Source organism: Saimiri boliviensis, chromosome 4 (assembly GCF_048565385.1).
Source record: "Saimiri boliviensis isolate mSaiBol1 chromosome 4, mSaiBol1.pri, whole genome shotgun sequence".
NCBI lineage: Eukaryota > Metazoa > Chordata > Mammalia > Primates > Cebidae > Saimiri > Saimiri boliviensis.
The window spans coordinates 83,167,056-83,184,903 of NC_133452.1; the positions used below are offsets into that span (position 1 = coordinate 83,167,056).

The 17,848-nt window shown below is 44.4% G+C and overlaps 1 protein-coding gene across 1 annotated transcript in view; it reads right to left on the reverse strand.

Moving 5' to 3' along the window:
- NT5E (5'-nucleotidase ecto) overlaps positions 1 to 16,196 on the reverse strand; it is a 47,079-nt gene extending 30,883 nt beyond the window's left edge. The window contains exon 1 of the mRNA XM_010334178.3: positions 15,368 to 16,196. Coding sequence (XP_010332480.2) covers positions 15,368 to 15,706 — 339 coding nt within the window. The 5' untranslated portion in view covers positions 15,707 to 16,196. The remainder of the gene's footprint in view (positions 1 to 15,367) is intronic.
- Between the last annotated feature and the right edge of the window lie 1,652 nt (positions 16,197 to 17,848).

Consider the following 17,848-nt stretch of genomic DNA (forward strand, 5'->3'; position numbering starts at 1 on the left):
TTATGTCGTTGCCAGAACAACCTTTCTCAACTGCAAACCTGACCTTGGCACTCTCCACCTTAAGTCCCTACAGAGCACAGCTTTCATGATAGAAGCAATCACCCTAAGCAGGCCCATGAGGCTCTTGCGGATCTGGCTTTGCCTTCCCCTCCAGCCTCATTCCTGACACCCATCCCATAAAGTGTGAGGAAACAAGGCAGGGCTAACTCCCTCCCTGGTTCCTCCTGGGAGGGAGTTAGCGACCCAGGGCACAATTTGAAACTTCAGCTTCCTCTAGAAGGGCAGTGAATAAATAATAAAATAAAAGCAGTTAAGGAAATGAACCAGAATTAAGTCAGCACTTGCCACATGCCAGCATCCTGGAAAGCGAGTATGTATAGAGTACAGAAAATCTGATTTCATGCTGTGAGGGTGGTACTATCACTGCACTCATTTTACTGATGAGAAAATCTGAGATCTAGAGAAGTTAAATGAATTGCTGAAGTTTACACAATTTGTAAGTGGGAGCTAGGACTAGAACCACTTCTGTTTGATTCCAAAGTTCTTAACCTCCATGCCTGGCTGTACCTTTGCATAAAGCCTTGCACATACAAAGCACCCTCACCCCCCAAAAAATTCCTAACCACTTGCACAGCAAATGCATCCCTTGCACTACCACAGTGCAAGTAGTTAGCGTTTCCACGGCAGGGATTCATTGTTGAATGAATAAATGAATGAATGGAAGAACTACTAAGTTTCTTTTTTCTTTACATAGTTCACTTTTCCACAGAAATTAATGCAGACAAATTCCTTTGTAAATGCTTACTTTCTATAGACACTCGTATTTTCATTTCCCTACCTTGACTTCCTTCTACTGGTTTTTCTTCTATTGCACTTACGAGAACTCAGTGACTCCTAAGATCTTCAGGATCGTGCTGCTCACTGTAGTACACCAAGTTCCCAGCGCACCAAGGCATACTGCAGGCACTCAAAAAACCTTGCAAATACGTTGATCTAGTTTATTCATTTCTGTTATTTTTGATCAATAACATGAAAACGTCTCAGGAAAAGACTGCCCAAGAGAAGAACGTAGAGCAGTGAAATACAGGGCAACATAACAGAGTAGGTAATATTATTCCGCCTTTTTTGGTCTTCCCTGAACATTCCCATGTAATTTCCTTATGTGTTCCTGTACATTTTTTTGTAGCTAAACTGTTAGTTGCCACTTATTATTTAACCGTGAGTTTAGGGATGTGATTTCCATGACCCTAAATCATATCTTCTTTTTATTTGTATACATGTATGCGGCACCTAAATCACGTTCTGATGCTCTTTCTCTCTTGTTCTTTTGCTTTCCAAACATTTCATTACTAAGATTGAGCTCATTCATTCACAAACCCTATTCCTTCACTTATTTTAGCCCTATGACATCTTGTACTTGTTTACTAAAAACACTAAACTTCACCAAATGCACTTTTCTATTATTTAAGAGAGCAAACCCCAGCAAAATGATCTTCAGTATCTCCAACACCAAAATCATAGAAATGTAATGTGAGCATCTGGTCCAGTCCCAGCTCCCCACCCTCACCATTTTCTTTATGTAGGAGAAAGCCTAAAACACTATTTTTTAAAAAAGAATTGATGATCTGATATGATAGAAACTTTTCACACTCACACAGGACAATTAACAAACTCTCAAAAAAACTTTCATTCACAAGTGCTAATAAGATATTAGAAATATAAAAGTGACTGGTAAATTGAAACACAGAAATGAAAACAAGAAAACCTGGGCAATTGTCCAGAAACAGCTACTGGAGTGGCAGGCTGTGACTGTGAAGCTGTTGGCGAAGCTTTTCACCTGCTGCCAAGCAACTTACTTTCTCTCACTTTACAACGAAGACATTGCTTAATTACTTCTTACCAAGTTTGTTTCAAATCCTGACTTCTTCTGAAGTTTTAATGGTTCCCACACCAAATAACTAAAATGGAACCCATTTAAAAGTAGGTGGAGTGAGTAGTTTTATTAATCATTCAGTGAACATCTGCTGGGCACTGGTGCCAGAGCTCACCTGGTATCACAGAGAACATAGGGTCAATCTTATGTGTAAACAGACAGTCACAGTGTACAGATGCTTAGAGACGTGTGTGCAAGGTACAGCTGATACACCAGAGACAGACGTCTGCAGTAGAGGTGTCATGGAGAGGCCTCAAAGATGTCACACTTTGAACTGCGTCATAAGCAGCTCATAGGAGCGGGGTGATTTGGTGCTTCTGGAACTAAGGGCACCTAAAAATTTGGCAGAAAAAAAGATGCACCTAAGAGCATCATTGGGAGATCAGGGAGGGTCTGTATGGTGTCCAAGGAGTCAGGGCTTTCATTTTGAGGGAAGTGGGAAGCCTTGAAGAGAAAGCAGGGCTAGAAGCATTCTGGGGATGCTAGAAAGCTCTGTCTGGCAGCTTGTGGTGAGTGGACTGGAGCTGTGTGAGCCTGGTGGTCAAGAGACTGGCAGAAAGCTCTGTAATGGTGCAGGGGAGAGGTGATGCGGCAAGTGGGACAGTGGGAATGTGGTGGGGAGGTGACACTGGGGATAATGCAGGAGTGGAAGTCACAGGAATTCAGCCGGCAGGGCATGAGGGCATGGGCAGGAGAGAGGATGGGGTTCCTGGTGTTTCACTGCCCCTCCGTGCATTCCAACAGAAACTACGTGCATCCTCACAAGTGTCTCACTCACAGCGTTCCCATCCCCAGGGCTAAGAGCCCTTCTCTGCTGGTGGTTGACCTGGCAGGATAGGGAGGAGTGGGGAGCTAAGGGGAGATTGGGGAAGGAGGAGTTACCTCTAAATCTCTCTAGACAACTCCACAAAGTGTCTTTTGAAACAAGAGAAGAGAGGGGCGCCAGGCCTCTACCCCACCTGTGTCCTCCCATCTCCCAGTATCTTAACCTACTTTGCCTGGTTTCAATCTGGGCAGGATCAAAATGGGGGTAGGGAGTGGAGGTGTTATCTCAACCTTTAGAAAAAGTCTAAATAACTGTTAACCCTTGGAATAAAAATTCTGCTGCTGGTTGAGGCAAACTAACCAAAGACGCTATACCAGAGGCTCGTCAGAGCTGGGCCATAGTGACCTCCTCACAGCTTTATATATCTGGAGACATTCATTTCCCAGTTGAGAAAGCAGCCTCTGTCCCAGGTGCAGCCTAACTGCCTCTTGGCCTTTGAGGCTTTTTCAGCCTTCAGAGCTTTGTGGCTTGCTTTGTGTGGCTCAATTTCCTGCTAAAGTTATCACTGTGGCTGTTGTGTTCATTTGTCAGAGGCTTTTAAAACAGAACTCTTTACTGTTTTGGTACCTCAGGCCCAAAAGACTGTCTTTTGTAACCTTTTTTTCCATTACAACACACATAGAAAATGAGGAGACTTGTAGAGAATTCAAGGTCACATGAATGGGGCTGCCAGGGGCAACTGGACTGAAGGACCAAAAACTCCAGCCTCAGGATTTAACTCTCCATTTCTTTCCCCCTCTCCCCAATTATTCAGTTTTCATTCATTCAGTAAATATTTACCGAAGAGTTCTCCTGTGTTAGATACATTTTAAACGGTAATAGGGATCAATTAATGCATATTGTTTAATTATTTAATAACAGGGAGAGGGACTGCTTTGATCAATCAATTCTAACTGGGGAGATCAGGTAGTGGCAGATTTCTCTATAAAAACAAAATGCTCCCGAATAGTGAGAGGCCTTCATGGAAGACTGCTGGATGTCCACTGACTTCTGTATTTCCTCCTGCAGACAATGCAGACCATGGTCCTGCAGGCCAGAGTCAAGTCTCAGGCCTCCATCCTGCTTCTGGTGTTAGCCACCATCTCTGACCTGCTCTCACGCCATATGTTTACAGATCTCTTGCTCCCACCGCCCGAGTATTCTCATGATTTCTTTCATTCGCCCATTTACTAGATACCAACAGGAGCATTCATTTACAGGTGAAAAGAGTAAATAGAGAAGTGACAGCTCTTTCTAGGAAGAGCTTTGGGAAAAAAGCATAGAAGTTGACACATGGCCTCAGGACAGTGTAGTCAAGCAGCAGAGTTTCAGTGTGATTGCTAAATCCAGCTGCAGTTTCCATCCATATTGCTGTGAGTCAAATGTGATAAAGAGGAAAATCAGAAGGATTGTTCCCTCTTTATGTAAAAGTATTACTTTTACCATTTGTTACTTGCTAATGATGTTACTTTACTGTTATGCTTATTACACTAGTGCAAGATGGAAAATAATTTTATCTAGAATGCCATCTCTAGCTGATAGACAGTAACTCCTCATAGTTTGGGGATAAGGAGGATTCTGAGGCTCAGTCCAAACACAGTGGGAAAGGCTGACTAAATCAATTGACTTCCCTCTTCTTAGGGACAAGTGTTTTAGCATCTGCCATGAATGGGGTAAGGGCTAGGGGAGGGACACATAATGATATCATGCATTTGTTTACATTTCAATTTGGGTAGGTACCCATTTAATTTGGTTTCCAAATGAAAGAGATGATAGTTGAAAGTTATTTTGAATTCTTTTTAGCATATAGTGCATTAGATAAATAAATGAATAAAGACATTATTACTTCATAATTACTTGAAATAATTTCCGAATAAGGACATTGTATATCCCCAACGGGAAGGTAGTTTTTGGCCTGTATACAGAATTCATGTGACTTACAAGCCAAACTTTATACATAAGCTTTCTCTCATGCGTAACTAATTGCAAAGTATTTTTAATAATCAAAAACAGAAACTTGGCATCAGAAGTCTTAGAATATCTTCATTCTTCGATCACTGATTCATTTGACCTTCTGGGTCTTATTCTCAGTGAACAAGATTTCTCCAAAGCCACTGGACTTTCATAAGCTATCCACATCAAATTTAAATATTGACAAATACCCGCAGAAGGTGTTAAAAATACCAGACTGTAACCCTCAGGGTTCATTTAACAACAACAACAGGATTTTGAGTCACAGAAGAATTATATCTCCTTTTGTTCTTTACATTTTCATTTGGTTTTGGCTTTAAACATCAGGCAAAATTCCAGGTATTTAGGTGTCAAAATACTGGGCTGGGCTGGGCTAGGAAATGGAAACTAGATGGGTGAGGCAGCAAAAAAACGTTCCAAGGGATGACAAGAGACTGAAACATGGTAGAAGGGAAACAAGGAAATGTTAGATGGAAAAACAAAGAAAGGAGAGTTTTTTGAAAGCAGTTGAGGATGTGTGATGCAGAAGAATTTTTTTAATCCACAGAAATAAATTGTAATAATATCAAGAAGCCATTTGTCAGAAGTTTGCAGCACATTTATTTAGCTAGTCACTTACACACTGGCTCATTAAGGGCTGAGGTTGTGGACGCCCCATAATTGAAGAGCAAAAGAGACAGCCTGCGCTGGGCATGGTGGCACATGCTTGTAATTCCAGCATTTTGGGAGGCTGAGAAGGGATGATTGCTTGAGCCCAGGAGTTTGAGACCAGCTTAGGCAACATACGGAGACTCTCTCTCTCTCTCTTTTTTTTTTTTAAAGAGAGACAGCCTGGTTTATTATACAATGGGACTCAGTTGTCAATCACTCAGCATCATCCAGGGAGGATTACAAATTACATTTGGTTTGGTTAACAGGGTTCTGGCATTGTTGCCCACTTCTGATGTTGGGTTGGCCTCCATCCCTGCAGTTCTGGGCCAGGGAATGCGGGCCACAGCAGGTGAATGTGGCATCCCACTGAATAGGAGAAAACACCCTGGGGCTCAACCCAGAATGCACCTTGTTTGTTGAAAGAATGACTGAATGAGCAAGTACCAAATAGACAGTATTCTACTTTTTTCTGTGGGGAGGGGGGATATACAAACTCTCCATACATGCAAAACGGGCACATCAACATTCAGAATTAACTGCCCAACTAATTGAGGTCCAAAAACTATTATCTCTGAGAGGCTCCAGGGCTCCAGCTAATGTTTGGATTATATATAGAACTAATTATTCAAGTGAGAGAAAATAAGTGTCAAAAGAATGTCCAAATTCTGGTTATGTGGCTGAGAAAAATAAACACTGGAGAGGACACAGCATTCAGGTAAGCTGCCAATATGGTGTGTGAGTTGTTTGGTCCTTTCCAATTTTCAGTTAAGAAAATATGCTATTAATAGTACAAGGACAAGATGAGCTGAGAAACTACTTTTGCTTCCTTCCTCTCCTCCTTTAGGCTGGTCTCATCCATACCCTCTCTGCTCTGGAATTTAGGCTGGAAGGGAAGAAGTAGAGGCCTGGGGCCACAGCCCCAGGATGGAGTGGGGCTTTTCCTGTCTCAGAGGCTTGGAAATCCACAACCCCCTACACATTCACAACTTCAGACACCTGAGCTTTAGGAATAATTACCTTTTTGCTGTTGCCTTTTCAAAAGTGTCATTACAAACAGGATCTTTCTTTCAAGTTTCCCAAACTAGTATTGCTCATTTTTTTTTTTTTTTGAGATGGAGTTTTGCTCTTGTTGCCCAGGCTGGAGTGCAATGGCGCGATCTCGGCTCACCGCAACCTCTGCCTCCTGGGTTCAGGCAATTCTCCTGCCTCAGCCTCCCGAGTAGCTGGGATGACAGGCACACGCCACCATGCCCAGCTAATTTTCAGTATTTTTAGTAGAGATGGGGTTTCACCATGTTGACCAGGATGGTCTCGATCTCTTGACCTCGTGATCCACCCGCCTCGGCCTCCCAAAGTTCCCCAAGCAAGTCTTTGTGATTGAAGATAAAGTAATTCTGACAGTTTCCTTTAACTTGAAAGTCCCTGTAAGCACTTGTCTCTCTTTTTAGGGACAAGTTCTTTGGGGAGGAGAAGAAGCATGCTCAGTGCTGATTTGGGCATAGATGCTAAATATGAGGGTCTGATATGTCTTCTTCTACAGACCAGATCTTTCGCTCAAGAATCCCCATGCACGGGTGTTAGAATTTCAGTCACTTTCGCATTGCTCTGTTTAACCTCTCTCCTTTACAGATCTTGCCCAGCCCCTCTATGTGGTTAAGAGGAACGCGAATGGCCATTACCCTCTCTGCTATCTTCTGAACAGTAATTTTCATTCCAGCAGGTCCTGATCACCATCCTCAGCACTTGGCAGAGAGCCTGGCATGTGACAGTGAAGAATGAATATTTGCAGATTGAATGAATAAATGAGTCTTGAAGACTCAGGCTCAATACTGGGCTCATGCTCCTTCCATTCCCCATCCTATCATTTCTCCAGAGTAACATCTCACCAGTATCCTGGAAACCTATTCATCTGGAAACAGTAGCCAACTGGAAGCACCTGAAGGACTATACTCTCTCTCCATAAGGAAATAGCCGCAATCAATCAATCAATAAAGGTGATGGAGAAATTAGAGAGTTGTTATGCAAACTTAGAATTGTCCAGAGACAAACCAAGTGATGTGGGCAGATTAGAAGCAAGAGGGAGAGCTGGGCAGAGGCTGAGGTGCTGAGAAGTGACATGCGATAGACCACCCTCTCCAACTTCCCCATTTTGTAGATAAGGAAGCCTCTGCCAAACTCAAACAGCTAATAAGTGGAAGAGTCAAGAAGTAAAACCTGGGCCGGGTGCGGTGGCTCACGCCTGTAATCCCAGCACTTTGGGAGGCCGAGGCAGGTGGATCACGAGGTCAAGAGATCGAGACCATCTTGGCCAACATGGTGAAACCCCGTCTCTACTAAAAATACAAAAAATTAGCCGGACGTGGTGGCACATGCCTGTAATCCCAGCTACTCGGGAGGCTGAGACAGGAGAATTGCCTGAACCCAGGAGGCGGAGGTTGCGGTGAGCCGAGATCGCGCCATTGCACTCCAGCCTGGGTAACAAGAGTGAAACTCCGTCTCAAAATAAATAAATAAATAAATAAGTAAAACCTGGGTGTTCTGAAGTCCCATTCAAATCTCTTTCCACTGCTCCTGTCGGCCACAGCCTCATACATTCCAATGGTGCCCAGTAAGTCCAGGAAAAGTCTTCAGATTGCATTTCAGGACTAAGGTAGCAGGCCTCAGCTGTCAGTGGTAAACTTAAATAGAAGAATCCAGCCGCTGTGTAGGAGCAATAAAATCTGCTGACTCTCCCATTGCCTGGTACTTGAACCCTCATAATCATCTTTTGACTACAACCTTTCCTGAGTCACCCCTGCCAAGAGAAGGTGAGTACAGCCAGCACTTACGTGGGCTGGCCCTGTGCTAAGCACGTTATGTGCACTACTAACTCTTCTAAACCCCACAACACCCTTGGGATGGAGACAACTATCATATACCTCATACATGTGGAAATGGAGACTTCATGAGATTAAATAACCTGCTCACAGTCCATAGATTCTAAGTGGTAGGAAGGGGACTTGATCCCAGTCTCACTCTGACATTTTCTCTCTTAGCCCTATACCTCCAGACTGCTTGCCTTTTGCAACCGGTTCTGTGGATTTGGCCTCCTCAGTTACCAGAGTTCAGGCCTCATCATCTCACACCTGGACTGCTGACTGGTCTCTTTCCTCACCCTCGTCTCTCCTGTCCTCTCCCCCACATCCATTTCTGCTCATCTTCCAAAATGGTGATTTCCCTATGGAGCTGGAAGAGGTTTTCCTCCCATCAATCAATTCCCCAATTCTGTATGGTCACCAACTTGGTGTCCAGCAATTCAATTCAATTCTGACACTCTCTACCTGGACTGAGCATCAGATCTCACAAGTTAGGAAGGCTCAAATGCACAATGCTGCCCCCACTTCAGACACCAGTCGAGAGTCCTGGGCCACCTGTATTCCCAACCAACTGGTTATAAATGGGAGGTACCCATGACCCTACCCTCAGGATTGACAGTTTGCTAGAATGATTCACAGAACTTGGAAAACACTTTACTTGCCATTACTGGCTTATTATAAAGGATACAACTCAGGAACAAGCAAGTGAAGAGATGTATAGGGCAAGGCATGGGATTGGATGGGCTGCGCTTCCATGCCCACTCTGTGTGTACCACCTATCCAGCACCTCCATATGTTCACCAACTTGGAAGCTCTCTGCATTTGGTTGATGAGGGGTCTTCATGAAGGTTTATCATGAATTCATTGGCCATTGGAGGCTGAACTCAATCTCTAGCCCATTTCCCCTCTCTAGGAGTGGGGGAGGTAGGGCTGAAAATTCTAATCCTCTAGTCATGAATTAGTCTTTCTGGTGACCAGCCCCTTTCCTGAAGCTATCTAGGGGTCCCCAGCCATCAGTCATCTCATTAGCATACAAAGCCCACACACACAAAACAAACTGCTTTTTTTCTCTACTGTCACATTTAACACAGTAACACTTCTGTGACCAGATGTGTGTGGGATATCCCCCCCACATGAAGCGATTCTCCAGAAAACACAAACTTAATGTCTTATAATTGAATTTAATTCTGATACTTTCTCAAGACACCATCAAATCCCATAGGTTAAGGGCTCAGTCCTACAAGACTGCCCCTACTTCAGACTGATCGGCAGCCTGAGGTTGTGCTTCTGGCTGAGCAGCTGTAAATCAGGTGTTCCCGTTAGTCCCTCCTTGGCTTCAAATAACTTGCTAGGATAGCTCACGGAACTCACTCATTAGTTTATTATAAAGGCTATTACAAAGGATACAGATGAACAGCTAAGTGAAGAATGGATAGGACAAGATACAGGGGCACATGGAGCTTTCATGCCCTCCCTGGGTATGCACCCTCCAGGAACCCCCACGTGCTCAGCAACCAAAAAGCTCCTCACATCTTGTTGAAGACTTTTTCAGAGCTGTATCTCCAGTCCCACCCTCCTTTCCTGGGTGGGACTGAAAGTTCCAACTCTTTGATCCTTTAATCTCTTGGACTTGCTGGTGACTGGCTCTAACCTGAAACTCTCTAGGGACCTCACCCTAAGTTGCAGGAGCATAAACCCAGGTATTATCATGAGGTTTATTATGAATCGCAAAGGACACTTCTATTAGGAAATTTCTAGGGGTTTAGGAGCTCTGTGACAAGTACTGGGGACAAAGACCAAATATATATATTTTATTATACCACAGTCGTTTTCTACTCAGAAACCACATGGCGGCTGATGGCAGCAGAGCTCAAACTTCTCAGGGGGCCGTTAGAGCTTATACAACCTCTTCTGCCATGATTCCTGCTGCCTCACTCTGATCCAGCCTGGTCCATTGTATAGATTCCTGCCTCTTTACTTTTGCCCCATTCTCCTGTCCCTTCACCAAATTACGACATTTCACTGCAGGGCTCCAGATATGTAGGGGGCCTCAGAGGTAAGCTGGCTCAAACTGCTATTTTATAGATGAGGAACTAGTGATGCTGAGAAGTGAACAGCATAGCCACAGATTATAGATTTACCTCTTAAAAGGCAGAGAGAACCATAGTGATCTCTGAACTTCCGGTGAGGAGTGTTAAAAGTGATAAGCTTTAAATTAGCAAACTACGAGGCAAACTTCTGAAAGCACAAACCACAGGAAAAAAAAAGATTAATTCAATTACATCAAATGAATTTCTGTTCAATGAAAGATACCATAGACAAAATTAATAGGCCTAATATCATAATATATTTTCAATGTCTAAATTGATCACAGATCAAAACCTAGAACTCCTGAAAGTAAAAAAATATAAAGCTAACCCAATTTTAAAAATACCAAAAAATATGAACATATAATTAGGGGAGAGGAAACATAAAAGTTTACAAACATCTCAAAAAATGTCCAAACTCACTAGTTATTAGAAATATACATGATAAAGCAGCAATGTACATTTTATACCTACTAGAAAGCTGGATACTGCCATGACATAGAGATAAAATATAGAAATTTACATGTCCTGTTTGGGGATGGGAGTAGGTGGAAGAGAATAGAGGGTGCAAATCATTGAGGAAAGCAATCTGGTAGTACTCAGTCACAGTGTGCCCTGTGGCCAGAGATTCTGCCCCTGGGTAGAAATCCTCTGGTGAGACCACACAGGAAGGTACTTGGAGCAGCATTACTTGTGGAGGCGGGGTGTCAGATGCCATCTCCAAACTCATCAACCAGAGAGCAGATGAGTAAAATACATGGAGCACAATTCACAGTGATGTAAGGTACAAGTGCATCTAGAGCAACATGGACAAATCACAAAAACAGCCAAGTTCAGGACAAAAGTAAGAAACAGAATGGGCTGAATAACAGGACTAGTTATGCAATTTTAAAATATAAGCACATCCCAGCTACTCCGGATTGCTTGAACCCGGGGTGGCGGGGTGGGGGGAGGTGGTGTGGAAGTTACAGCCAGCCAAGATCATGCCACTGCACTCCAGCCTGGGCGACGAAGAAAGATTCCGTCTCAAGAAAAAGAAAAAATCTAAAATATAAGCACATAAAGGTTTTGGGAGTACATGTAGAAACAAAATTATATGCAGTCCATCAAACACATTAGAATGTTGTCTATGTGGGAGGTGGAGGGGTGGCAAACCGAGGGCCATTCTATCTGACTAACCTGTCTCCTGGCTGCTGCCTCCCCCACTGAGGAGCAACTGGCTAAGGCTAATGCTGCAGTCTTATAGGCAGAAAGTAGGCTCGGCAGCCAGGGCCTCAGAAGCAGGAACCCCGTGGAGAAAAGGCACTCTTCCAGGGGACCCTAGAGACTTGCTCAAAGCCACCTTCTCCACAGCCTGTCTTGATGGTGAGAATCCCACCTCTGGAGGTGGATACCTTTGGTTTTGTGCTGTGGGGAGATTTCTTAAGCCTGCTCAGTAAGTAAATATAACAAAAATAGCCTAGGCAATGGTACTTAGATAAGATGGTAGAAGGGAGGCAGGTGGTAGGTAGACTGTGCCAGGCTGCGAGAATCAGATAACCTGATACAAAACACAAACTTTCCCTTCCTCGCAATTCCCCTCCTCCCACCCATAGCAGGTGAAACTAACTCTCAGTGAGCACTACCATTAATATAAACCAGCAGGGCTTATCTCATGTATTGCTCACAAAACCTCTGCAAAGTGGGGGTTATCACTCCTGTTTTACAGCTAAGGAACATGAGGCTCAGAGAAAGTAACAAGGCCAAGCGCACGCCATCAGTGCTTCCATGTTGTCTTCCTTGTGCCTCGGGGGCAACAGTCCTTCCGCTGAAATAGCTACACTAATTGACAGGTTTTGCCATCCTCTTCCCAGTTTTCTGCCTAGTAGTGGGTCCAGGGGGTCTCCAGGATTGCCCTGGGGCTCTATAGCAATCAGGATTACTCCAGTAGGTCTAGAAAGTCTACACCTCTTTGGAAGTTCCTGCTCTCGGGGACTCCTGTGTTTAAGCTGCATTCCAGGAAATTCTTCTTTGTCCTCCATATGCTTCAGTCCTTCTATGTGGCTCCTGTGAAATCAGTCCAGTCTCCTGGAAACTGGAGCTGCCCCTCCACAACTGTTTTCCACCCTGATTTGAATCCCCAGTGTCCTAGGCATCAAGATGTGGTGAGTGGCTATGGTGGAGGAACATTTATATCACAACAGCAATAAATTCTCTGAGGGTTAGTATAATATAAACAAATGACAGTGAAACATCTGTGCAATATAGGAGTACAACAGGGCTTTAGCATACGGTTTAGCACTGCAAGATTTTATGCAAGTCAAATTATGTTTGACAAACCCCCAGACTGCACAGAGTAAGTCCTGATGACACAACCATCCAACCTTGCCATTTGATCCCTTCCCCATCTTTGCCCACTGCCAACATTATGTAAGTAGCCTATTTTTCCTCAGCACCCAAATCAATTGTTTTGAGCAAAATTTGAAAGAAAGTAATTTCATCCAACAAAAAGGATTCTGAACATCCATGGAAGAGATAAGCTATTAACTTACAGTAGTTTACTCAGGCCTCACCTAGATGTCCTATCATAAATATTTGGGACCTTGAACTAAACTTTTGCACGTTTTAAGAGTCCATTATCTCTGAATTTGAACTCTTCCGAAATGTCTGCTGCCAAACTAACTTTATTGAAATCCTTTCAAACCCAAATGTTTCAGCACTTTGGCTCTCTCTAAAGTCTCTCTCTCTCTCTTTCTTTTTCTCTTTCTTTTCTTTCCTACCTTTCTTTCTCTCTCCTTCCATCCTTCCCTCCCTCTTTCCTTCCTTCCTTCCTTCTTTCTTCTTCTTTTTCTTTCTATCTTTCCTTTCTTCTCTTTTTAAAACCCTGTATTACAGTGTCTGGTAATCGTAATAACATCTATAGAGACCACACTATATGCAGGCAATGTCTGCAGTAAGTAAAATTACGATCCTTATTCATAGAGGATAGAACTGAGGCAAGAAAGAGTAAATAACTTGCTCAAGGTCACACAGAAAGTAGTTGAGCAGGGAATCTACCGCAAAGCTGTGAGCTTAAGTATGCTCAAGCGCCAAGGTCAAAGGGATCTGGTGTCCATTCTTATCAGGTCTCCCTTTTTGCGGGGATGGCGACCTGATAATTTATTCAGCTTCTTTGATGCTGTTTCTCAGGATTAACACCAGGAGTTCAACTGGACTTAAACAGAAAAATATTATTGGGGAAAACTAGGAATTCTTCATTTTTTTTTTTCCATGAAAAAGCTTTCACACAATTGTGGAGAAAAGAGTGTCACAAAAAGTAAAGTTTACAAAGTCGTGGTTTATATGCAAAATAAAACAAAGACATATAAGTTTATTCTACCCTTCTCAGAGGAAGTAGAGACACAGGGTAGTAACAATCCAGTTCTATAAATATTTATTTTGTCATTACTGGGTGCAGAGTATCGGCGAAGTGTAGCTGTGGAATACTAATGCTTAAGAGACCACAGAGTTCTTGAGACCCACGATTTTTCTTAAAATCCACCCCATGAACTCTGAAGGCTGAAGGTCTGCTGGAATGTCTGCTGCTGTGTGTCCCTGATAAGTTCAAAAGCCTCAGAACGAGGGAGCTTTCTCCCCGTCTTTCATCTCTTTAAAATGAGTTTTCTTGTTGTAGGGGGTGGAGAGGGGGGGCCTTAAAAACCAAACAATGGTGCCCTCTTATCATCTTTTCCTGTCCTCCTTTCTCCAAGTTTCCGGAAGGGAAAATAAAACCAAACAAACTCCTCAGCATTGTGCTCTCCTGACCGCTAAGCTCTTCTTATACAAAGTGTGCTATAAGCCTTCCGTGTCCCAGGCTCCTCACACTGTGCTTTCCCTTCTACACCTGTGGACTTCACAGATTTCTCTGGATCCTTCTCTGGAGATATCTCTGTTCTTCCTTTTCCACAGCTCTTAAGTTTTCTTCTCCCAAGTTTCTCCACACTCTTGTCGAATCCCTTTACTCAGGACGTTTACACAGGGTTAAATTTGGGTGGTGTTTTGATTTTTTAACCACATATATGGATCTTGGTTGTGCCTATTTATTACTATGTAACCCCCTCTACTCCTTTTCTATAATTTAGTGCAACAAACAAGGCATTACCTTTAACTGAACATTTGGGATCTTGAACTGAACTTTCGCATATGTTTTAAGAGCCCATTATTTCTTAAGTTGGACTCTTCCAAAATCTCTGGTACCAAACTGACTTTATTAAAATCCTTTAGAACACAAGTGTTTCAGCATTTGGGCTCTCTCGGAAGTTTCTTTCTTTCTTTCTTTCTTTTCATTTTCCTTCCTTCCTTTCCTTCTTTTCTTTTCTTTCCCTATATTACAGTGTCTGGTATTAATAATAACATCTATAGAGACCACACTATATGCAGGCAATGTTTGCAGTAAGTAAAATTACGATCCTTATTTTACAGAGGAGAGAACTGAGGCAAGAAAGAGTAAATAACTTGTTCAAGGTCACATAGAAGGTAGTTGAGCAGGGAATCTACCGCAAAGCTGTGAGCTTAGTTATGCTCAGCCTCCAGGGTCAAAGGGATCTGGTGTCCATTCTTATCACGTCTCCCTTTTTGGGAGGATGGTAACTTGGTAATTTATTCAGCTTCTTTGACGCTGTTTACCTTTCAATACGACTGACATAAGCATTTTCCGAAAGAGCTAGATTGAGATAAAGCATTCTTTGACAGCTCTAACAGTAAATGAGAGCTGCCCGAGGGACTTGATTCAGTCCCTAGCACTGGGTAACTGTCAATGCTTCTACGAACCCCACATGAACCCCCTCGCAGAGAGGACTGGGTCCTGCTCCTCTAAATACTCCCATCTCATAGTGGGAGCCCAATAACATCCATTTAAGAGGAATCGTCCAAAGGACTTCTATGTCTGCATCCAGCTGGCACACTGGCCGGAGTCTCACTTTGTCCCCACATCTCTCCGCGCCCTGGTCCTAGGCTTGCCATCCTCTGCCACTCGCTGCTTCTCCAGCCCGGCTCCTCTCTGTTAGGAGTCCGGGACTCCTAACCCTGGCGCGGGCTCGGGTCTTACCATGACATCGTAGCGCAGGGCGTTCATGAAGTGCGCCACCTCGGCGCCCTTGTACACGGTGAACCAGATGGTGCCCTGGTACTGGTCGCCGGCGTCCAGCAGCAGCACGTTGGGTTCGGCGCCGCGGATCTGCTGCACCTTGGTGAAGAGCCGGGCCACGCCGCCCACGCAACGGCTGGCGTTGACGCACTTGCTGGAGTCCTCGCTGGTCTGCTCCAGCCGGCTGTGCACGTCGTTGGTGTGCAGAATCGTGAGCTCCCAGGCGCCGGCCGCGGGCCACAGCAGCGCGCCCAGGACGAGGAGCAGCTTGGCGGGCGCCCGTGCGGCTCGGGGACACATAGCGGCGGCGCGTGAACTGGGTGCCAAAGCTGACGAGCCGGGCGAGCGGCTGGGGCTGGGGCTCGGCGCCCTGGCTGGAGGGGCGGGGCCCGGGTCGGGTCGGGTCGGGTCGGGGCCGGGGCGGGCCCTAGTTTAGCCCTGAGGCCGGGCTGGCGGCCAGTCGCGCGCCCGCGACGTCACGGCTCCGACCCCGGTACCCGGAGCGCCCGGGCGCGGCTGTCTGCTGGCACCGGCTCCCCGCGGGAAGAGCCGGGAGGTTGTTCCCGGGGGCGAGCGGGCCCCGGCGCATCCCGGCCCCGCTGGGGAGCCTGGGCGCCCGCAGTACGGCTGCTGGTGCGCTGCTCGTTCCGGGGCGCGAGGAAGGAATTGGAGGGGTCCGCCCTAAGTGTGGGCCCTCGCTGAGTCTCACCTCTTCCGAGGCGCGGGTTTTTCTGCAAGAGAAATGTATGGTTTGCGTCGCGCTTGCGGTTGCGCGAGCTCCGCAAAGAGCGTAGGAGGGAAAAGAGAGGGGGCGGGAAGAAAGATGAGCGCGCAGGGGGAAGACAGGAGGGGCAAGAGAGGAGGAGGGAAGAGAGGCCAGGCCGAGGAGCTCCTTGCGGTTTCGGGCTGTGAGAACCCAAGCGCACTGAGATGGGACGCTTCCTATGGTGTTGAGAACGCACGAAGTCCACATGCTTAGACAGGGAATCTCAGAAAGTAAGAAACATTTGAATCCAGTTCCTCGTTTATTCACGATTAAAACCTTAGTGATAAAACAGTGGCGACGCGTGGACAGCTCCTGGAAGCTAAAACACCACTGGGGTAAAAGCTGACAACCATAAGGACGGGATGCTGCCCTTCGTTGCTTTTCTGGTTTTTTTTTTTTTTTTTTTTTTTTCCTAGTCGACTTGTCTTTTTTTTTTTTTTTTTTCTTTTGTTGTGTGTGCTTTCAATGTCATAGTGAAGTCATAGTCCAATACAATGTTAGGAAGCTTTTCCTCTATGTTTTCTCCAAAGAATTTTATAATTTAACTCTTACACTTAGAGCTTTAATCCATTTTGAGTTAATTTTCATATGTGATGTTAGAGTCCAAATTTGTTCTTTTGCATGTGGACATCCAATTTTCTTAGTACCATTTGTTGAAAAGACATCTTCTGCCATACCGTTTTTAAGACACTGACTCGAAGCTCGGAAATTGTAAATCATTTGCCAAGAAAGGCCATGCAGTTTGGGAGCAGCAGAGCCTGGGGCCACACAAGACCCTTGCTTCTGAGACACCTCTAATGTCATACTTTGCAAGGTTTTGCTCTGTTCCTCTTTTCACCTGCTAGAAGCAGGTAAAAGAACTGGTAGTTTTACTGATTTAACTTAAAATGACTTTAGACTTATAGAAAAGTTGCAAAGGTAATAAAGGGAGTTCCCACGTAATCACCTATATTACCCTATGTTGACAGCTTATATAACCAATGAAACTAAAAAATTAACATTGATACACAACTATTAACTATACTACTGATTTTATTTGAATTTCACCAACTGTTCCACTAATGTCCTTTTTCTGTTCCAGGATCCAATCTGAGATACCATATTGCAGTTAGTTTTCATGTGTTCTTAGCCTCGTCTAATTTGTGACAGTTTCTCAGTCTTTTGTCTTCAAAAACCTTGACCCTTTTGAACAGTACTGGTTTCTGTATACTGACCCTCAGTTTGGGTTTCTCTGATGTTTTCTCATGATTGGACTGAAGCTGAGGATGTTTAGGAAGAATGCCACAAAGATTATGTGCCTTTCTCATTGCCTGGTATCTGGGGGTAGATGACGTCAACATGATCTATCGCTGATCACTGGTGAACTGATCATTTGTTGTTTCTTGTCTTTTAAACGTAGTTTCTGAAATTCCTGTCCTGGGGATGCTACCAGACTTCTGCTTCAATATCATTCCCGTGTGATTTGTTTTCATATAGATCTAAAATGTCCTTTGATTGTTTATTGCACCATGTTCAAGCTTTGCAGACTGGCCTTTTGAAGTCTCATTTTATCCAGCCAACTTTACCTTCCACTGTTCCTCACACATTCCCTTTGTCCTCATTTCTCTCCAAACCACCATTCCCATTCTGCCCTCAGGCCAAAGTCCAGGGTTCCTTTAATTTCTTGTTCAGGTCAA